Source organism: Pelobates fuscus, chromosome 7 (genome assembly GCF_036172605.1).
Source record: "Pelobates fuscus isolate aPelFus1 chromosome 7, aPelFus1.pri, whole genome shotgun sequence".
In the NCBI taxonomy this organism is placed as follows: Eukaryota; Metazoa; Chordata; class Amphibia; order Anura; family Pelobatidae; genus Pelobates; species Pelobates fuscus.
This window is the reverse complement of record NC_086323.1, coordinates 113,320,480-113,344,478: the sequence shown is the minus strand read 5'-3', so window position 1 is coordinate 113,344,478 and position 23,999 is coordinate 113,320,480. Positions and strand designations below refer to the sequence as shown.

At 39.3% G+C, this 23,999-nt stretch overlaps 1 protein-coding gene across 4 annotated transcripts in view; it reads left to right on the top strand.

The window, feature by feature from the left end:
- Nucleotides 1-6,661, top strand: part of TMEM184B (transmembrane protein 184B) — an 86,981-nt gene extending 80,320 nt beyond the window's left edge. For 2 of the 4 annotated variants that reach the window (XM_063426438.1, XM_063426439.1), the window contains exons 8-11: nucleotides 1,094-1,263; nucleotides 1,664-1,858; nucleotides 4,644-4,667; nucleotides 5,695-6,661. In XM_063426438.1, coding sequence (XP_063282508.1) covers nucleotides 1,094-1,263; nucleotides 1,664-1,858; nucleotides 4,644-4,667; nucleotides 5,695-5,933 — 628 coding nt within the window. In that variant the 3' untranslated portion in view covers nucleotides 5,934-6,661. Of the gene's footprint in view, nucleotides 1-1,093; nucleotides 1,264-1,663; nucleotides 1,859-3,018; nucleotides 3,051-4,643; nucleotides 4,668-5,694 lie in introns of all 4 variants that reach the window. The other 2 variants (XM_063426441.1, XM_063426440.1) reach the window with 2 other exon arrangements.
- Nucleotides 6,662-23,999: the final 17,338 nt, after the last annotated feature.

Below are 23,999 nucleotides of genomic sequence, written 5' to 3'. Positions count from 1 at the left end.
GATTCTTATTTTTTTTTTTTTTTTTTTTAACATAGTCTACAGCACATTACATGACAGGTGCCTCATCGTACCCTTGGGCATTAAGAATAAAAAAAAAACATACATACCCAATAATGCACAGACACCAAGATGTTGGGTAAAATTCTGTCCACAGCTTTTAATTTAATATAATATCTATTTTTAATACAAAAAGTAATTGTCAGGTAAACCCTATGACAGTATATAACTAACCCCCACAACATTACAATGACCCCTAAAATTACCAGAGCACTATAACAATATAACAACATAAAAAACATCATGAAACATAATAAAGAGCAAACAACTTGCCCAAATGATCCAATGTAGGGGTATACCGGAATACCACTACACCCCAGGTTCTGAGCCACTGACCAACTCGAAACCTACCATACCAACTTTTAAAACAAATAATTAATCAATCCCTTATAACCCATAACACCCCTATCCATCCCCACAGCACTGTGACCAGACAAAGGATAACTCCAAACCGAACACAAAATCAGGGAGGGTGGGAGGGACAACAACAAGGTCTTTGAGAAAGCATTTGAATGGGAAAAATTTAAGCTGGCTGCCCTATATGTATCAGCCTGCACATCCCAGATAACTAGCCAATCCAAACACACTAACTATGAATGTCTGCCTCCTAGCTCTGTCAAGACCCTATTCCACTAAGCTGTGCTGCTTTATGGGCTACATTATGTTTGTAGCTTCAAAGACAACATTGTCTGACATATGAGTATAGGTGTAAAGGTGTTTTGTTTTTTGTTTTCCTCCCTGTACTACCTTTTAGATGCAGCCTACCTGCACTTTTGAATATTTTTTACTTAGGGGGGAAAAAAATCTATATATAGGTATATATTTACATAGTTTAGTCTTCAATAAACGTAAACCTTTTTATTAAAAAAAGAAAAATGGATATCCTTATAAGTGTAGAGACAATCACATAGCCGATACACATTTAGTCACATTCTGTAAGCAGATGTTCACCAGTAATAAATAGTGGGTTTTAGGTAAACAGACTGTTAACTGCAGTCCAGTGTTAAAATGATCATGTATGTCTATTTTATTCCAGCGTGGCCAGTGGATATCTGTATGTGACAATTATTTACAACATTTCCGTTAGCCTTGCGTTATATGCACTTTTCTTATTCTACTTTGCTACACGTGAATTACTCAGCCCCTACAGCCCCGTACTCAAGTTCTTTATGGTGAAGTCGGTCATTTTCCTTTCTTTCTGGCAAGGTGAGATGCATATTCAGAGATGGTTTTGGCTCATGGTGCATTCTGTATTTACTGATTCAAACCGCATTAGAACTGGCATTTGAAAAATGAATGGCACTAGTCTGGAATCAATACATTATTTTTTTCTGACTTTCATCGAAATGACAATAGTGCTTGAGTCAAAGCGGTCTCCTGGCCTGTTTGGGTCATGACTCATATTAGAAGATCATTAGTGATATCACTACAAGTATTTTTAACATAATAAGTAAATGGAAGATTCCAGAATGTTTAAACGGTGTTAGTTTGACCAATGTGTACTTCTAGGATAACAGAACAAAATGTCCTTAGAGTAAAATGTTTTGTAAGGTTTAAATTAATCTAGAAAGATGCTGAGTGATTCCCTGCTTTGTTCTCCTTTCAGGGCTGCTTTTGGCCATACTGGAAAAGTGTGGAGCCATCCCCAAAATTAACTCTGCTGAGGTGACAGTAGGGGAGGGGACTGTGGCCGCTGGGTATCAGAATTTCATCATTTGTGTGGAGATGTTCTTTGCTGCTATAGCTCTGCGTTATGCATTTACATACAAAGTTTACATGGACAAACGGCTGGATGCCCAAGGTCAGTACAGATCACTCCCATTACATAACTTACCCAAGCTACTTGTGCTGTTGGGGTCTCTTGCATGTAACATTGCTCTCAGTGGAAGAATTGCACTATTTTCCAAAATACTTTGTTTATATGCATTTAATTAATTAACCTAAATTTCTTGTAATAAACTTTTTTTTGAAAATGCAGACTTTTTACTTCATCATGAGCATAGCTATGGACAACTAAAGTAATATTAGATAACGGTGGCCACTACAAATGATGGATTTAGATATGCTTATGTATTTTTATATCGACTAAAAATAGTTGCAATAGATACAATGCTCAACAGAGGGAAATCCAGTTTCCCTATGAGGTTCAAAAAGTACCTACTATCGAGGGACAATCTCTATAAAGTGTAATAAAAAATATAAATCTGCATTAGAATTATTTAAAATCCTAATAAACACATGAGAATATCCTCACACTAGTATGGATACTTTAGCAATGTGTGTCAGATGTTAAGCATACACAGTAGTATCAGATACAATATTGCACGTCTATGACAGTCCCAAATGGAACCGTATTGTTAACCAGAAAAACAGTCAATTAAATGTGTTCTAAAAGCGATATACATATCAAACATTTCCAGCAACAACCATAGAGGAAGGCTACACACCGCAAAAGCCACCTCATCTAATTTTTTACAATCGGTTGTCAGAATGACTCTTATAAAATTGCGATGCAATACCTTTAATTTTGTGTTTAGTGAATAATAAACTTTGGCCCATTTCAGCCCTTGAGAACAGTGTTTGACACTTCTTGTTAACGGATATAAGCATTTCAAATGTGGATCTATAGTAAAAACTCTGGGTTTTTGAAGTTCATATGTTTTAGTTTTAGGTTTTTTTTTTTTTTTAGGCTGCTGTTTGCTAAGGGCTACCATCTCACACATGGCATAAGGTTTCCATGAGAGTAATTGAGCCGAATTTCTAGCTGCAAGCAGCCAGTGATTTATTCATTAAACACTTTGTCGTTGGCCTTCTGCTGTCACCAGCCTTGCAAATTCTCACCAGGTGAACCTCAAGGATATCGGTCTTTGTCTAGTGTTCTGACCGTTTCACCTGTGCTATATATCTAGATTTCACTTGTCTAGAATCAAGTTACCTTCTGGATTTGTTCTCTGTATGCAGGCTTACCAAAATACCACCCTGTATTGCCCACGGTAAGGTATTTTATTCAACTTCTTCAAATTGGGTTTTTAAAACTGTAATGAAACTAATCTGAATTTTTAATTTATTTTTTTCCATCTCACATTGAACTAAAGGTTGTCTTTGCATCGTGTGAAGTCTTTAGGGTAGCATACACTGGTCCAAGTTATCATATCTAATTTTATCTTAAAGGCCCATCTTTAAAAGTGAACAGAAATTAAGAAAGACATGGCTTACATCTTTTACAACTTTACAAAACGCAGGAAAAGAGTCCCAGTCCTTATATCTTCTTATATATTGTGCAATCTTTCCTTACACATGTACCCTATGTTTGTTTGTTTTGTTTTGAAATGCATTCATGAAATGGGTACTATAGACCAATTAAGAGTACCCTCCCTTAATTACATGTTGAAAAAAAAAAATTTCTTTCAGAGCAGGAATTGGTGAGTGACTAACGAATAAAGCATGCATGTTTTTGATTGTAACATCGAAGCTCTGTAGCTGGAGATAAAATGCTATGTTTCCATTTTTTTACATTTCGTGCATTTTTCTTACAGGCCAAAAGCATATGTTTTGAACTTTACATAGATATCTGTTCATGGTATACAGTGCATGTACACTTAGTCTTTGAGAAATTCTGACACCTTGTGGTCACTGATAAAAATTGCTTATAAGCAAAAGTCTTATCTAGTCAAGTGCATCCCTTTCCTTTTTATAAAGAATAAAAAAATAAAATAATTTACTTTAACTATTGCTTTTTTGCACCAAATCTTTTAAGTCCACACAATGCACAATGTTTTCTGAGGCCATTACTTTGCTGAGACGCCTCAACCAGTCATTCACCTCTCATTGGGATCTCTGCAGCTCATACCATTTCTGCTGTACAGATCACCAGACCTATATATTTTATTTTTGCCGTCCTCAATCATGGGGGGAAAAAAATGAGAAGCACTAATACAAGTAACTGGAAGCAGACATCTATCTATCATCTTGCAGCTCGAAACACCCTGCCAGTTCTTCAATATAGAAAATGTATGTTTCAGAGTCTTTTTTTTTTTTAAGGGGAAGACAAATGGGGGCGGTGCTAAGGTTTTAGTGACTTTTGTATTTACAGCAAATATAGCTTGCTACTGGTGCCATGTGAAAGTAAAAATAATAATTTTGTGCAATGCACAATCCCAACCTTATTGCAACATATATGATATGACTGGAATATCACTTGGGCCAAACTGGAAATAAACCTTAAATAAGGTTATCTATAGTGGATGATTTCAGTGTAATGAATGCAACCTAAAAGGCAGTTTTTTATTTTTTTCAATTTGTTGTGCTCCAAGTTCTCTGTATCCAGCTTTTAGAGACATGTGGTAGGATTGACAATGTGCTGAGTCACGATAGGGAGTGTACTGGGAGGGTGGGGAGAACATGTGGCCCTTGTGATGATGGCTGGCTCATACCATACTTGACTCATCAACATATGAGCCTCATCTGATGTGTGCAATCTCATGTCACCTGATACATGTCACTATGTAATCTTTCTCAGTGTTTCCTTATCTGTCCTCTCTCTCTCTTTTTAATCTCTTGCTTTTTGCCCTGGTTCTATGCTGCAGCAGTTCCAACTTACGGGCCTTATGGTAGGTACAGCTCTGTCTCTGCAACACCTTTTTGTTTTTCCCTGGCTGATCAATATCTGCAATAATATTTACAAGTGTATTGACGTAAGATGCCAAATATCCATAAGATTTTTAAAGGCATACTAGTATTTAACAAAACAAAACAAAAAAATATATATATAATTTTGCACTGCATACACATAATAATAAAACATGATTTTTTTTTTTTATATGGTGAGCATGTTTGTCAAGAAGGAGTGTACGTGCTTAAAGGGGCAGTTTAAGTACCATCAGCTCTACATGCTGTTGTTATGGTGATGTTAGGCTGCAGGCACTGTCTCCCATTGTGGGTTATTTTGGGTCTTGTGCCCAAAGAACTAACAGCCAGGCCCTGCTTTTTGGAATTGCCTGTACAGAGGTTCCTTTTCTGTATTAGCAAAATTAATTTCATCCGCACATGGATGGAATTGATTGGTTGAGCGTGTCAGCTGATGCACTCAATCTGTTCTATATGGGTGAAATAATATAAAATGTATATAAAACTAATATACAAGTTCAACTCCACATTATAAATCCCAGTGTGTGGGACTAGCTTGCAGGTGCCCGGGGGACCCACAGTTTTGGTGTAACCACTCAAAACTGTATGTTGTGGTGCCTAGACTATTCCTTGAACATGATTACTTGCATGTCTTGGTATGTTACACATTTCATGAAAAAGTCATAAAAAATTTACTTTTATGAAGCTATATCGAAAAGTACTTTTTAACAGATTTTACATTTTGACTTGACAAAATTAAAGGACTATGAATAAAACTGTTAACACAGATCATTTAACCCCCTAAGGACTAAACTTCTGGAATTAAAGGGAATCATGACATGTTGTGAGGAATAGCCCAGTCAGTTTTTCACTACATTGGGAAATATCCCTGTAAAATGTTAAGATGAGCATTAACTACAACTAGAATTATTTTTGTTGCTGCAGGGGTCTCCGAATTTAGGTATTGGCAAATTAAATTGCATTTTAATTTTATTTTTTATTCTTTTACAGGTCGTTGCGCACCCATGAAAAGCATTTCGAGCAGCCTGAAGGAGACCATGAATCCTCATGACATTGTACAAGACGCAATCCATAACTTCTCTCCAGCCTACCAGCAGTACACACAGCAATCCACTTTGGAGCAGGGCACAACCTGGCGCAATGGGCAGATTATCTCCCGTTCACAGAGTCTCTCAGGGGCCCGAGACACAGAGAAAACCCTGCTTCTGAGCTCTGATGACGAGTTCTGATTCAGGTGAAGATGTCATAGACAACCTGATGGCAATCCAATGGACTCTCTATGGAAGAACAAGCAGAATATCATCTGTAGCTTGACAAAAGGAGTATCACTATTTATAAATTTTTTTTTTATTATTATTATTCCCAAAGGCTTGAAAGATAGTTCAATTTTCTAATAATTATGTAATGTACTTGCGACACCTGTATGCACAGGGTTAATAGAGGAGAGCTCTAGTAGTCTTCGGTTCAGTAACTTTGTTGCAGGTTCATATACTGTTATAAGCCCTGCTGCCATTTTTTTTTCAATTGTGCCAGTTGCTTATTCTAACACGGTTATGCCTTTGAGATCTCCCAATTAATCTGCAGTGTTCACATGGCTGTGGAGCGCCATCTCTCTGCTGAACTGCTTGGTTTTGTGTTTGGTTCTTTTTTTTCTCCTCCACAGGCCTCTCCAAATTCCATGCAATGACAGAATTAAACAGTAGAGTTCTGATGCAAAATAATAGGGATCTTATTAGGATTATAACTAGTGATGTTAATTAAACCTTTATTCCTAGATTACTCATATTTAATAAGCACACACCAGAGACCTAGGTTGTGTGCCCAGCATTGTAGCTGATATTTAGCAACAAAAATGTTTGAATTGAGAATAAGCGTGTAGAGGCCTCTGTGTTCCTTATAGGGACACTACACTACATTTACTAGATACAAGATACACAAATCTGTTTTGGAAAGTGTACCCAAGATCTTTTTAGCTTGCTAATGTGTTTTTTTGTTTTTTGTTTTTTTTTAAGTTGTAGTAAGTTTACAGTAGTGTGTCCACTACAGTCAATGCACATTACTTGTCCACTTAAAATCGATGAGAGCTAACTGTTGCGCATGTGTTGTATTGGCTTCCCTCTATTTCAATTATATAACTACGGTCTAGTAAAGTCTAGCTGACACTTTCAGCCAATATATAGCACCCCTTAACTAAGGCTTCCCATTCAAAAATCTGAGCAGAGGAAGGACAGATGCAATTGGGTGCTGAATACTGGATTGAAGTGTAAGCAGTAGCCAGGTATCTCTTGGCACCATAACAACTTAATTCCCATGAGGTTACTATGGTCCCCAGAGTGTACCTTCAATTATTAGATAACTAATTAAAAGATCTGTCAACTAAGAGGAATTTACTCAGCAATTACAAAAACCTGCCTCTGGGCTTTGTTATTAGAAAAAAAGTTCAGGTGTTTTTTTTTTTTTAATAGATTTAAATACAAAAATATATAGTTTAGACTAAAAGTTCTCTGCAGACCATAATTAGAAAGATCTACCCCCCACTAATTGTTCCCAATGTCTGCATCAATTACAAAGCTGATAAAAAAAACAAAACAAAAAAAACTTTATTGCTAACAGTGCATTTAGGAAAAAAATATAACAAAAGGTGTATGGGGGGAGGTAGCATTTTACGTTTGCATCAGAGCCTTAAGTCTGTATATTCAATATTTAATGAGTGACACTAAACCAGGTACTTCCAGTATCTCTTTGCTAGTCCCTGTTCTCCCATTCAAAGTTGTTGTACGCACTGTCCATAATTCTTCAAAAGTACAAGTAATTCTTCAGAATATAGAACACTTCTAAAAATGGAGAGAGACACTCGTACATGAATGACGTGTGCCATTTGCTTCTCCCTTGATCTGGAAAGCGCAGTTGGTTAAAAATAATACAGACTATCTTAAAGTGGCACTGCAAAATCTTTGCTTCTTGTATCATGCACAAAAGTGTCTGGTTTCAAATTTGAGGCCTAGTGGGTCCAAAAAAAGATTTAGACCAGTAAAATGTTGCTAGGTGCATGATTTACACATCTCTTCCATGGCATCGCTATTTAAAAATCTCAAAGTGCCACATGGGTTTTGAAAGCTGTTGTTTTTTTAATATATAAAATCAGTTATTTTACATTAGTCTGACAGCGGTGAAATAGCAGTATATACTTTTTTAAGATTTTATTTTAACTGACCAGAACTCATTGTTCACTTTGTGAAAGATTGTGTATTAACACAGTAGAAGGGATCCAAACTCTACCCCCTTTGCCTATTTGATACCACTCTCTATTTATGATTCTTACTATGTAGACCATACCTTATCTATTTGCCTTGCCCCTGTTTGGCTTTCAGTTCACTTTTTCTTCCATTATAGCCACACGTTATTTTTTTTAATTTATTTTATTTCATATTCAACAAATACAACAGGTTTTGCAATATTGATTACTGTAAATTTCTCTTGACTGACAGATATTCTTTAATTTCCGAGGCAGGAATTAGAAACCATTTTTTCATCAGTAAACAAACTCGCTGACTTCAAGGGACACTGTAGGCACCCAGACACCATGCTTTGCATGAGGACCTCCAGTGTCGCCAGAGTCCCTATAGGGAAGCATTGAATAATGCTTCCTATGGGGAGTTGTATTGCGCGTGCGCGGCCATTGCTGCGCATTAGGTCTCTCCCGCCGGCTGACGGCAGGGGAGGAGCGTGGTGTAGCCTGACCCATTGCCAAGGGACATCGGCGCTGGATTCATGTAAGTGTCTGAAGGGGTGATAACCTCTTAAGCGACGTAGGATGGTGTGGGGGGGGGGGTCGCTAGTCCATAAATGATGCGCCTTTGGAACATGGGTAATTGTCAAACAATGGCAACGTAGTCTTTATGGTCCTTTGATTATTGCTATAATTTAGTCTCCAAAGTAATGGTGGCAACATATAGTTTGGTCTTTTTAAATTACTTCCTAAGAACATTTAATTTGTAGCTGTTTTCAGCAAAGTGGTAAATAACAGCAGATGGTAAATACCAGAAACTTTAAAATTGTGTCTTATTGGCAGAACCCAATTACTTTCTAAATCACTTGTACACCCAGCTGCTATCTTTTACCCAATTGATCTTATTTTAGTTTAAGTTCTAAAGTTTTTATAAATGTAAAAGTAAACTGGAAAAAACAATTCTCAAACTTGTAATAGGTAATAAAGCTGTATTCCACCATGTCATAGTTACAGGGACCATTTTAGCAGAAGTAGACCTGCATATTTTTATTCTTTTCAGGTTACGATAAGCTTACTAATGGAATAACATTCATGTAGCCTCAACTGGGGTGAGTAGAATGTCCTACTCGAGCTCCTAGTGTAGCTTGTCCCTTGTGAAACTTGTCAGGAAATGCCTACAACTATTTTAGGAAACAGGCCGTTACTGACAATTAAACTATTTTAGGAAAGCCCAACACTCCATCTCAACACTGCAGAAAATAGGCTTTGCTTTTGTAAAAATGTTTCCAAATTTTTTCCAAAGACTTTCAGACTGTGTGTGAATTTTCTTTTTTTTTTTTTGAAATGTTAGGCAAACTGAACTAAAATAAAATTAATTGAATTACTGTCAGTTCACACAAAGGGAACAACCCTTTAACTCTCAGTAGATGTGAACATATATTTACAAATTTATTTTGATATAGATGCAATTAGATGTAATTATGTATTGAAGACATCTGCAAGTCTTATATTGATTGAGAGAATTGGAAATGTAAGCTTTCAGGAATCTTACTTGAGAGGACATATATTGCAAAAATGATATAGTAATTTGTATGCAACACATTCTGTGCCCTCTCTATCATGATATTTCCATACTATGATGATTTGGACAGCCTGAGATACCTGTCAGATACTTGGCACGTTACTAAATGATACTCAAAGGTTTTTGGTTTTTTTTTTTTACATGTTAATGATCTCCTATAGCTCTGGCACAATTTCTGACACTCTCGAACCAAGCTGGACAGTCTAGGATATTTTAAGAGTATGTCTGCTTGGTGCCCTGAAGACTTTATATACTGCTGCCTGTTGTTAGGCTAACTTTCTAGATCTTCTATATTATTTGTTTCCTGTTAGAACATATTTATATTTATTGTAAATAAGCGAACAGATGTAGTAGCCTGTCATGTTCATTCGCTTATTATCCTTTATTTAACCCCATAGCTGCTGGGACTGGCTGCAACAGATTACAAAAGCAATGTGCTGCAATTTATGTTCTGGCACAGGAAAGTGTAAGTGAAGCGGGTATATTTTTATAAATATTTGTAGATATATTTTTTTCTCTACCATGTTGCAGTGAAGAGAGTGAGTGTTAATGGTTCTTTTATATGTAAACACTATAGTTATGTAACCCTTCTATAACCTATGGGTGGGTTCCTAAGCGATGACACTGGATGCTTCCACCCATTCACTGCCAGAGGAACAGGAATTGTTGGATTCTAGTGTCCCAGTTGCTCTTTAATGTAATTGCCTGAGATTCATGGTAAAATTAATCGGTGTGCGGTTCTAGGGGTCTTAATACCCACTGAGTAGTGTGACACATTCCTCAGAAATGGGTTACTCTTGCAGTGAAAAGGTTCATGATGGCAGGATGCCTCGGGAGTGTGGAAACTTCCAAAAAGACAGCATGTCTGCTTTGCTTTCATTTAAATTGGGAAAACTGGAAAATGTGTGTTTAATGGGGTCCCTGCATGGCCCCAGTTCGGTGCAATATCAGATATTTCATAGTGGGGGAGGGAGAGGGGGGAAATGTTGGAGATTTGTTCTGGAATTTGAAATTTTTTTTTTTTTTGTTTGTCATATCTTAAAAAGAAAATACTGGACACCTTGAGTTGGCGTATCATTTATTTTTGCTAATACACAAACATTCCCTTTTTGTAGAATTTGGGTGGAAACTAACACTCTTTTACTAAAAATAAGTATTGTTGTGAATTCCAAATTTAAGACCACAATTCAGCTACTAAAGGCTAAAATATGAAATTCACTTTTAATCCCTATAATTCTCACTTTAGTAAATAACCCCATATTTGTTCTACACAGAAGAACGTGTTACTAAAAACAGACAACTGTCACTTTTTTTTTATTACAGTTAATGAAACTTATATATATATATATATATATATATATACACACTTTAAATTCTGTATATTGATCTTTAGAAAATGTCACTTTTTTGGTTTATCTGCCTGTAGCTGTAGTTTCACACAGAGCACTCGCAACAGCAGACAAGTTAGACTGAGCAGCAGCTGGTAAGATAAGTTGGACCCAAAATTAAATTAAGGGGGCGGAGCTAGCCGGAGACCGAGACAGTCGCATGCCTCGGAGATCCGTGTCTCAGCCGGAGAAATTGAGCTATTAAACAGGGGTAACGAGCCCCAAATTGGACACTCACCTCGGCAGCAGTACCAAGGATAGACATGGGCAAAAAAACGAAAAAAACAAGGGCAGACAAAGCCCCTACAAACCGGGACATCGGAGAAATGCTCCGGAGCTCACACAGGGCCTCCTGGGACAAAATGGCGCTGGCTGATGATTTTTCCTCTTACTCCTCTGAGGATTTCACAGCAGACCTGGACATAGGAGCCACTGCCAGCAAAACATCAGACCCTGCCAAGGCACCACCAAAACCAGGTGACCCAGTAACAGCAGACTTGCTCCAAAAGATGCTGGGAGAACTGCGCAAAAATATAGCAGCCGACATGGCCTACTATAAAACAGCCATTGAATCAGCAGCCTCCAAAATAACAAAGCTTGCCACTTCCAGCACCCAAGACTCAAGGCTGTCAGTAGTGGAACAACAACTAGCCGAGTTACAACACCAGCAAGCCACCACAAGGAGCAGAATTGACGCCATGGAAGACCAACGCAGGAGATACAATGTAAAGGTCAGAGGGATACCCGACTCGGTGGGGTTAACAGAGGTGCCACACTTCATTAGACGCCTACTAGCGATCATATTACCGCCTAAACAAACTAAGTCTATACAAATTGAATGTTTAGGCTGCCAAAACCAGCAAGGGCTCCGGCGACGGCATCTATGGATCTAATCGTGCGATTCCAGTCGCTTCAACAAAAAGCACTAATTCTCACAGCACTCCGGGGGAAAACCCCTCTACTCTTTGAAGGTGCTACGCTGTCTGTCTTCTCAGACCTGACAAGGAATACCCTAGCCTGGAGAAAAGGAATGCAACCCTGCCTACAACATCTGCGGAACAAGGACATACCTTACAAATGGGGAACCCTACGAGCGCTCCTCTTTTCTCATGAAGGGACTGCCCACAGAGTACACAGCGCCCAAGAACTAGAAGCCCTGCTGACCACTTTGGGCATCCTGATGACGCCGATCCAACGAGGCCTGCAGATATCACGGCTGAACCCAGCCACTGTGCAGGAATTCACACCCAGACATGCTAAGAAGACGCAAGGGCCTAACCCGCCACCATGAGAGACTACCCCTGCGACGGGGATTGACTTTCCTCTAGTGTCTACTGTTACCCTACCTCACAGTTCATCACCCCACATACGGCTCAACCCCACGCTAAGTTATAGTTCATCACACACTACTCCCTCGTAGCGACACCTCACATAACACACCTCACCAGGTACCCAACTTAGTTGCAACACACGGGGCCAGTTTTGATGAGACATCGGCCAGACGCCGAGTTAAAACAAATGATTATGCTCTGAATTTACCCCCTCCCCCCCATCCCCACTACTGACACACCAGGGTCATTACACAAGGCAGTCACAGCCAACGGGGATGTTCTCCTCAGTGGAACACGAACCACCACATAACACCAGATAGCCATACTTCTATAGACCACTGAGGTCACTCGAGTTACCTACCTACTTGTACTCAATATTTTTTTTTTTAAATGTTCATGCTGCATATTGTACCATTTATTGTGCATTGCCATATGTATGAAACTGACAATTATGCTTCAAACGTTTTGAATGTCGACTCTGACACTTTTGCAGCGTGACACAAAAATAAAGAATTTAAAAAAATTAATAAAAAGAACATTTGCTAATGCACACAGATCCATTGAATAAAACATTGACCATAAAATTAAATTAAAAAAAAATATATGTATATCATTAAGTTTAATCTGTTTGCCATTCATACATAGAGTTAAAGACCTCTTTCCACTGCAACTACTGTTTTACCTTTGCTTTGTGAGAGTCCTGTTTGATAAGAGCATCATGTATCTGTAGAACTATGCCCAAACTGATGCACATCTGGATTTGGTAATGTACACTAACACTTCATTACCAGTATGGGCTTTGGTTGGATAATTGGTAAATTGACCAACGTGGATTTAAAAATGGCAATCTTCATGGAACAATGATAAGCCAAAATAAATATTTTAAATATATGTATATATGGGAAAATAATACAAAAGAGGCCATAACACAGGCTTTTATTTTAGATAAGGAAAAAAGATGATCTTACAGTGCTTTAGAAAGCCATACCATTTGCACTGGTTGTACATAAATCAGTTATATAAATGGACTGTATTTTTGGTAGCAATTGCATCTAGAGGTATAACTTCCATAGTGTATGAAGCTCCTTTTCCTGAATCTGTTCCATGGCCATAGAGTTGTTGTTTTTTTCTTTCTCTTCTTCTCATTTTAAGAACCGGCTATTCAAATTCTTCTTAATATAAATGTGTTTTCTCCATTTAATTTTAGTAATTTAGTGTTTTGAAAACCTAGTGTGTAAACTATATATGATGTCTTGGAATTTGTGTTGGCTTAATCTGTAGATACTGAAATAGCAATGTTATCCTCTGTAATATTGCTCCAGGCTTGGATTATTCTATAGATAAACTCTAATCCACTGCATTGTGGGATGGCCCATACTGTATTTAACCATCGTCTGTCTCAGAAAAAGAATAGCTGTCCCTATATTGCTATGCAAGTAACAATGTGCACTATTAAGATTTATATATTCCAGTTGTCTTTATTATTTTGTGTATTGCTTTATTTAATATTTAATCTTGTTCCAGAGTTTATGGAAAAGGGTCCAAGATTAGTCCACTCAGGATATAAAGAGCTCAGTAATCCAAGGAGCCAGTATGAATGAAGATATAAAGGAAATATTTTTCTATAATTTTACATTCCTGGTTATTTAATAAGGCAAGAATAACGAATAGGTATTTTTTTTTCCTTAGGAAAGACTTTATAGAAAAGACAGAAAGCAGAACTCTGAAATTCTTTTTACTAAAAAAAAAACACATCAATTTTAGGCAATCTGTAACTCGAGAAACACTATCCCAAATCCCTATGCACATTTAAATAACCAGAGATATTTAGTATCACCCCAATGGCCATTCACGTGTAAGCTGACCTGGGTTGCACTCCATTTTCTGGGGAGAGTTCTCTGGTATTTTCAAAAGCAGGATAACAGGGAACAAACTCAGAACAACATGGAAGGATTCCGAAGACAGTACTGTACAGTTAGAAAACCAGTATAGTGAAAGACATTCTGTTGATTTCCATGATAATTGTTCCTTATTTAATACTTTCCCCCAAAATAGTACCGGTTTTACCTTTGTATATCTTCCCCCTGGTGTGGACAAGAAACCATTCTATATATTAAAAAAAAAAATATATGGTTAGTGAATAAAAAGGTGCAAATCACAGTCGGCATGGCACCAATGAAAATGTGGTAATCCGTAAAATAAGGGGCATTACAGCATCAAACCCTACAGTCAGATATTTATTTAAGATATTAAGTTGATCTTTATTAAAAATAAATAAATGCAACACTTATTTATGCTGACCTTGTCCTGAGATTGTGATGTGTGACTTACTTCTAAATGGCAGAACCAATGGTCATTTATAAATCCTGTTTTGTCTGCAAAGATATGAACATCAATCCAAAAATAAACCAAACATATGTGAGTGAGTGCTCCAAAGAAACTCAAACATGTATATTCCAGCAGTAAAAAAGATACAAAAGTTCTAAACAGTGAATCATCTGAAAGTATTGATCCATAACATCAATAATATCTAGTAGTAAAAATAGTTACCTATTTGTTTACTTTCAATCTAAAAATATAATTCACAAAACAAACCATGAAAATGGCACAAAAGAGCAAAAAGAACGTAAGGATCTAGGCACAGTCACCATGTGAAAAATGCCTGCCAAAGACAACGGAGGGCAGATTTTGATTTTAGATAGGGTCATGCCTCCCTAAAAATAGCAAAATCTTACTTGTATTCAAGTCTGAAGCTGTAAATGCATTCTGTTAGACTCAGAATAGCAACTGGCTAAGAGTGACAAGGATTCAGATCAGGGGCAGAGCCAGCACAATTCAAACACAGCCCTGGCCAATCAGCATCTCCTCACAGAGATGAATTGAATCAATGAATCTCTATGAGGAACGTTCAGTGTCTGCATGCAGAGGGAGGAGACACTGAATATTTGGATGCATTTTAGGCAGCCATGACCCAGGAAGGACCTCTAACAGCAATCTGAGGAGTGGCCAGTGAAGTTATCACTAGGCTGTAATGTAAACACTGCATTTTCTCTGAATAGAGAGTGTTTACAGCAAAAAGCCTGAAGGTAATGATTCTACTCACCAGAACAATTTCAATAAGCTGTAGTTGTTCTGGTGACTATAGTGTCCCTTTAAAGACCTTTCACTGATAAATACCTGCAAAGAACAAACACAATTGTTGTCATTATTACAAGGTGAATTTCATCCTAGGAAAGCAAACTAAGGTATAGTACCATCACTACTACAGCCTGTGTTCTTTTTATTACCATAAAACAATTGGGATGTTACAAAAAAAACTACACTGGAAAACTCTAGTCCATAGCCACTTAAGAACCAAGGACATGCCACCTGTGACATAACTAAAGAGATTTCCAAACACAAAGTCTTCCACGGCTTAGAAAAAAACACTGACGTTTACAAAGGGAGTCCATAAAAAATAAACATACAGTGCATGCACAAAATATTCAGACCACTTTATATTTTTATGTTGCAGCCTTATGCTACAACTGTCTAAATAATTTTTTTTAATTCATATACACTCCCCATAATAACAAAGCAGAAAAACAGATTATTTAAAAAAAAAAAAAAAAACTTTGCAAATGTATTCAAAAGAAAAAAAACTAGATATCTCCTTAATGTAAGTATTCGGACCCTTTGCTATGACACTGGGAATTTAGCTAAGATGCATTAAATTTCTCTGAATCATCAGTGAATATGTTTACACTTTGGTTGGACTCCAGCTGTGGCAAATTCAATTAATTGAACATGATATGGAAAGGTACACTGCTGTCTATATAAGGTCTTACAGCTGCAAATACATATCAGAGCAAAAACCAAGGCATGAGTTAAAACTAACTGCTTGCAAAGCTCAGAGAAAGGATTGTGTTGAGATACAGATCTGGGGAGCATACAAAAAAACTTTGGCTGCATCGAAGGTCTCCAAAGGCACAGTGACCTTCATAATTCTTAAATGGTTTAATTTTGGAACAACCAGAAGTCTTCCCACAGCTGGCCGGCTTGAGCAATCGGGGGATATGGTTACTCTGGGTTAGCTCCAGAGAACATGTATGGAGGGGGGAGAAATGTGCAGAAGGACAACCCACACTCCACCGATCTGTACACCTCACAGACAAGGGCCATAGAAGGCCAAAACAATTGTGCTTGTTTGCTGTATCTACTGTGCACAGGGCATTTGCCAGGATTTTGGATCAGGACTACGCATATGGGTGGGATAAGTCTGATATGCAAATGGTTCTTTCCCTAATGGCACATGAGCTAAGATATGCTTGAGACCTGAGTGGGGACATGCTATTGAGGCTTCTCTAAGCTTGTGCCCATTCTCAGAGTTCTCATATTCTCTGGGGTTTTTCTACACTGATCTGGCCTCTATGGCAGACTGGCCAGACAAAAACCTCTCCTTACTGCAAGAGACACGAAAGGCCACCTGCAACTTAAAAAAAAAGTCTAATTTAAAGGTATTTTTGTAACGAATATATACCCCAACACGCAGAATTCAACTTAAAAGACAACACAGAGGAGAGATACGTCTACCGGACCTTAGAATGGCCGGACTCGACGTATATGAGAGGAGACAGAGTCTGGAACGATCCAAGGTCAAGGGCACAGAGAGACAGCGTAAACTGGGACTAGCCGGGGTCTGGTACACCGTAAACAGCAAGCCGGCAAACAGAACAGATAAGGATAAAGAGATAATGTAGTCAGAAGCAAAGCCAAGGTCAATACGAAGGAATACAACTGAACACAACAAGCGCTAAAGGGAACTGAAACAGAAACCACGATAGGGCAGGGAGTAAAGGGAGAGGTAAGTTTAAATAGCTTAAAAACTAATGTGAGTGGCTCCTGTCATGTCCACACACCCAAAAGGTAAGTGTATGGGGTGTGTGGCATGACAGGGGCCAATGGGAGCCTTTTGATAATTTAGGCTCCCACTAAGATTCTCTTGTATGATAAAAAGAACTTTAAACAGTTTGGCTTTTATTCAATGAGTCATGTATGAAGGAAACCAGGCACTGCCATCAACTGTACAGTACCATCCCAACAGTGAAGCGTGGTGGGTGTGCTCTTCAGCGGCAGGGACTGGGAGACTGGTCAGAGAATCTTTTAATACAAACCTCTTTTAGAGCGATCATGACCTCAGACTAGGCCAAAGGTTCAGCTTCCAAGAGTACAATGACTCTAAACGACACAAGCATGGCTCAGGGACATCTCTGTAAATGTCCTTGTGTGGCCCAGCCACAGCCTGGAGTAGAACTCAATCGAACATCTCTGGAGAGACCTGAAAATGGCTGTCTACCAAAGGACCCATCCAACCTAACAGAACTCAAAAGAATCTGCAGAGATGAATGACATAAACTACCCAAATCCACGTGTACAAAGCTTCTCTCATCATACCCAAAAAGACATGAAGCTGTAATCGCTGCCAACCTTGCTTCAACTAATTATTGGGTTAAAGGAACACTTTAGACCCGTAAAGACTTCAGCTTGCTGAACTGCTTTATGTGTGATGTGTTTTTTCTTTTCCCTCCATTTTCAAAAATTGCACATTTCAATGGAAATTGGCACTTTTATAAACTAACCTTGTTACACCTCCCTGGTTGTAAATCAGATAACCGTTTTTATTATTTGATAGTAGTTTAGCTCAGTGGTGCTAAGCTTAAGAAGCAAAAATTACCCAGAGAAAAAAAGCTGAAATTGAGTATATTGGCATAAGTATTAAGGACTTTAAATGGACACTCCACTGCCCAAATCAGAATGATAAACAAATCACGGTTTGGTATATAAAACCCAAATTAATTTTTTATTTTTTTTGTATAGGAGGAATATCTACAACAGAATGCAAAAGCTATTGGTCTATAATTTTTTGGATCACTAGGGTCCTTGTTGATTTTTAAGATAGGAATTATATTAGACTGGAGAAGTTCTTTGGGGAATTAATTATTTTCCATAATCTCGTTAAACATGTCCTTTAGAGGGGTTACCAATACAGATTTCATATATTTATAAAATGCATTTGTAAAGCCGTCAGGGCCGGGGGTTTTATTCCAAGGTAATTTTTCAATTTGTTGTTGTACTTCTTCACATGTAAATGGCATATTCAAACACACTAAATCTTGTGAGGACATTTTTGGAATCTGGATATTTTCTAAGTATTTTTGGATATCTGTCTGGAGGGGAATATCCTCAAGGTTATATAATTGTTTGTAAAACTGATTGAATTTTTCACCAATTTGAGATGGAGAGGAATAAATATTATGACCGTCAATTCATTTTTCCACTCTATTTCTCGCTTGGTGCATTTGTAATCTTTTTGTCAGATTTTTTGAGGCTCTATTATTAGAGATTAATTTGTTTTTGTATTTCTTTTAATAAAGCTCTTTATTCCGCAGATATTTGTCTTTTATTTAAATTAGAAAGCCGATAATATTCTATATATAAATCTGCCAGAGACTGTCCATTATTTTTCTTAAAAATATACCCCATTTTAATCAAGTAACCTCTTGTCACAACTTTTTGTGTACACCAATTAATCGCACAGGAAGTATATTGTGAATGGTTTTCTTCAAAAAAATAAGTTAATAAAGACAGTAGATCTCCTCTATGTTTTTCATTTTCAATTAATAGATTGTTAAGTCGCCAAGTGGAGGTTCCTGGATAGACAGTACCTCCTATTTCCATTATGATGAAGCTATGATCAGCCCATACATTTTCCTTAATTTTAACTGTTTGAACAGTTTTTAGGGAATTTGCATTAGTTAAGCATAAATCGATCCTTGAATATGATCCATGGATATTAGAATAATGAGTATAATCTCTCTCCAGAGGATTATAAATACGCCACACATCAAAGAGATTATACATTTTGCATATATTATTAAATCTTTTAGCTTGTTTGTATAGTTCGTGAAACCGTGGTGTCCTGGATGGCTGGTGGTGAGCCGTAGGGAGTGCCTGAGAGAATAACTGGAATTGAGAGCGAGAAAGAGCGTCAGCTGCAGTGTTGTGGATACCCAGGATGTGACAACAAACTAACCGGTTGCTGCTAGCCAGGTCAGCTTGCGAATCAGCCGCATGATGGTCAGGGATGATGAGCGCCCCTTGTTAATGATTTTGCAAGCTACCGAGTTGTCAGAGTAGCATTTTACTGCCTTACCGGACCAGAGATGACCCCAGGTGTGTGCCGCCGCCGCCGCCACAATGGGATATATTTCAAATAGGACTGAGGTCTCCCTGAATCCTGGCAAGGCATCCGTCTCAGCAGGCCAGATGGCTGCGAAACCAGTGTTAGCTGCAGCGTCTGTGTGAATGATGGGTGAAGAAGTGGAGAGAGGGGGGATAAACATGGAGATACCGTTCCAATCTGCCCAAAACTTCCCCCACATAGCTAAGTCAGCCTTGGCTTGGGGGTCCAATGAAACTGGGCAAGAGTCCGGTACCCCGTGGAGCAGGCAAAGGAGCCTGGATATAAAAGACCTTCCCTGCGGGATGATGCGCATGGCGAAGTTCAGGGATCCCAGAAGGGACTGGAGTTCCTTCCTGGTGCAAACATCATTCCGCAGGAACATGTCTATCTCCCCTCTCAAGCGGGTCAGTTTGTCATGGGGAAGGCTAGCTCTGAGTGTAACGGAATCTAGCTCTATCCCCAAAAAGGTTAATTTAGTTGTGGGGCCAATTGTTTTAGCTGGGGACAAAGGTACTCCAAGTGTGGAAAAAAGTGCTGTAGTGCGGCTGATAGCAGTGGGTGTTTGTGCCCCTGGCTCTATCAGTAGGAAGTTGTCTAGGTAGTGAATAACTGAGTGACACCTGAGGACGTTCAGAAGCAGCCAGCATAGTGTCTCAGCGAAAATATCGAAAAGTTTGGTGCTGCTTCGAGAACCGAAAGTGAGTAGTGTGGAGAAGTAGTACTTTCCTCGCCATTTAACACCGTGCAAGTGCCAGAGTTAGGGGTGCATGGGTAGTAACTTAAACGCGTTTGTGATGTCTGTTTTGCTGAGCCAGGGGTGATTACCAGAATAGATGATGGCCTGTATAGCGTCGTCAATAGTTACGTACTGGAGTGAGAATTCGTCTGCTGGAATGAGTGCGTTTATGCTGGGAACAAAAGAGGAGTGCGGTGCCGATAAATCGATAATTAGACGTTTTTTCTTAGAATATTTATGAACTGCGACACCGATTGGGTTAGTGCGCCAGGAGGACAAATGTGAGGAGGTGAAAGGCCCGATCATGAAACCATTGGTAATTTCTGAGGAAAGGAGAGTGTCTGTGGAGACTAGGTCTAGACGTGCTGACAGGAGATTAGGACATTCAAATGAGGGGATGGCTACTATACCCGTGAGAAACTCCTGTGTGAACCCCGTGGTCAGATATTCCACCAGGTGCCTGCTAGGGTGTGACCTTAAGTAAAAAAAACAGGTTGTCGACATTAATGTCGGTTAGTCATTTGTTAGGGGACAACCTGGCCGGACACATGGTCTTGGTATGTGCCCTGAAGCAAATGGAGCAGTTGTGCAATAATCTACATGCGCTGAAACTGCAGGAGCCTGCGTTCAAATTATTGCACACCTGCGCCTTGCCTAAAAAGGAGATGGGCCTACCCAGCTTGTCATGTAGACCACCCACTGGTTTGTTGTGAGGGGTGAAAGAGGGATGAGGGTTGGGAGTGGAGGTGGTGGGATCTGCTTCAGACGGACATAAGTCTGCCATGTGGGAAGTGGAATTACATATGGCACAAGACGGGGGCCTGAGCCCAGCGAAGTGGCGACAGAATAATTCTGTATCCATCTGACACCAGTTACTTCTAACGTTGAACTGTTTCAGATGGGTCGCCGCCTTCGCTGATACTTATAGTAGTCGTTGAAAGAAGAGCCCCCGTACTTGACGCCTAGATCCACCACCTTGTGAAGGTAGAGGTCTAACTCCTCTCTTCTGTGGGGATACACCGTGCAGATGACGTCACGGTATATCCCGAAAGCTTTCACGAACTGGGGAATTGAGAGTTTTTTATTAAGCCTAGGATCTCTTGTCTTGAGCACTACTGAAATATCCCCGTAATTGTAAGCCTTGTTCTCCAGTATGATCTGTGAAGCTATAAGCAAAGACACCAGACACACGTCCTTCCCATCTAGGATTTCTTTCCTGATAGAGTCTGGGACGGAGTGAGCTGGTGACTCAAAAGGAGCTATAGCTGTGACTGGTGTAGGCGAGGGGAGTATGGGGGGGCATGCTGGTACAGCGGGGATAGTCGGGGTGGAGACTGGGAGGCCCGGGGTATTACCTGGGGAGGCGATGGTGCTTCTCCACCTTAGATAGCCTGCTATTAAGGGTCTGTAGGTTGGCCAAGATTGCTGCCAGGGTATCCTGGGTGGCCGTGCCAGTGCTTGGCCTAGGCTCAGGGGCTTGGTAGGTAAGTAGCCTGTAAAGTTCTGCCTTTCTAGCTGTGGCTGGAAAGGGGATTCCCCTGAGCCTAAGTTCGGCCGTAATTTTAGGAATAGTCAATGCTCTCAAGGACGTGGGAGTTGAAGGGGTGAGAGATTTGCCTGGAGACTCTGGTCTGGTTGGCGTGAACGGTATCTCTTCTGGCAGTTCTTCGATGGGGATTGGTTCTTGGGACATTCTAAAAGAAATGATTTTGTGAATGAGGTATTAGAAGGGGAGTGAGGAAACGTGGGGGCGGGTATGAGAGATGGTATTTATTGGAAAAACTGGACTGTCATGCTAGTGCCGAAGCGAAAAACTTATCTGTGAGATTTTTGGTAGGTGAGGCCCTGCTAATGCCAAGTGGCGGTGAGAGGCTCTACCTATGATTTGGCTTAGGAAATTGAGGCCACAGACGTGGTGGCAGGGTGTTGGCCTCTCGGTGACTGTAAAGAGAATTCAAAACGTGTGGCCGTGACAGGTGAGGCCCTGACTAAAGCCCTTTAGTAGGGCGGGTGAGGCGTCTAACTATGATTTGGGCGTGGGGCTGTACCTCCGTGTTGAGGTGGGAGATGGCCTTGCGGGACCGGATTTCCTAATAGGGTGAGCTAAGGCGGTAGCCTAGACCCAGTAGCCAGTTCAATAGTATACTTAAGGTTGACTGGGAAATTCTGGTGTAATGTGTGGATACTAACCTTGAAAGGTTGTAAATGATAACTGGAACCTTCTAGTATTTTTAATGTGGCGAGTCTTGTCTGCTGCTGTTCTTGAAGAAGAAGCCTGAGGATTAAGACAGATGTTGATGTATTTATGCGTATCGTCGTGACGTATGGTTTGTAGTGAGGATTGGCTGTTAGGAGTGCAACGTGAGATCCTGAATTGAGGGATTTGAAAGGTTTAGTATATGATTGGGACGAGTTTGCGTTAAAGAGAGAGGCTGATTGAGGCCTTGGGGTAGTGATTGCCGTACGTGGGTAAGGACGTAAGTACCTGGTGGTATGCCTGAGTACCGGATCAGGTAGGTAGGATGTTTTCCTTGGCCTGATGGCAGTATGACCGTAGGCCTGGGTAGAGAAATTGTAAAGAATTAACATACTGTGGGCGTAAGACTGTGAGTCAATCGTAATGAAACCGAGTCCGCGTAAGGTCTTGTATAGAAAGGTCTTGAAAGAGTGGGGAACTATACCTTGAATGAAGTACGAAACCTTTGATGAGCGTAACTGGTTTAATGTGTAGAAACCGGTGGAGGCCTAGAATAATACTGGAGCTAAGGATTAACCAATGAATATTTCAATAGTTAACGACAGATGTGACAGTATGTAATAAATACCAACAGTTTAATTGGATTTTGAGGCCTAGACCTAGATGAAACCAAAAGTGAGAAAAATACTATACCTGTTCCTGTAATAAAAGAACTTGAAATAACAACTTTTGAGCAGGAATGCAAGAAACCGATGCAATCTGTAAAGCCAAAGACATGTGACAGAGGCAGGAATAAATGACTGCGTGATTTTAAGGAGAAGATGTAGTACGGATGTGGATTTAACGGAATTATCCTAGAAGATCGTGTTTAATAAATTAATATCTGTATGTAGGGTTTGAATAGGGTTGGTGTATAGTTTAGAATTTTTTTTTATTTATATTGGTGACATGAGAAGTCTATAAGAATTAATAAAATGGATATTAAAACGTGAGTTACTAGTTAATTAGGTTTAGGAAAAAGAACCGTATGTTATAAATAATTGTTGAGATTTCAAATGTTTTAGATCTATCAAACCGGCCAACACAGTTTAAGAAAAAGACTGGTAGTTAGACCAGATTGTATAACCAAATACTGACATGTAGGTATCAGCAGTTAACTGACCGAACAGGGAATATACGTTTATATTTAGAATTTGTGTAAATTAAATTCATGAATTTGTTTAGCATGGTTTAAAATAATTAACCGTAATAGGGATTTGTACCGTGCGTTCGTTTAACCCCTTAAGGACCAAACTTCTGGAATAAAAGGGAATCATGACATGTCACACATGTCATGTGTCCTTAAGGGGTTAAACCATACGAATAGATCGGTACTGAATGACTGAACATAGAAATACAACGATTAACTATGTATAAGTATGACTTATACATAGTTCGGTAGTTTTCCGTACGAATACGTGAACGATGCGTAAGTGTGACGAGCGTTCGTCCGCTTTGGCGCGAACGCTGAATATGTTAAAACGAGCATGGATACGTGTATAGAGGGAGCCTATCCCTACGTTTTTAGGCCCGAACGGAGGGAAATAGCCGAACGCTATTTCCCTCACTTA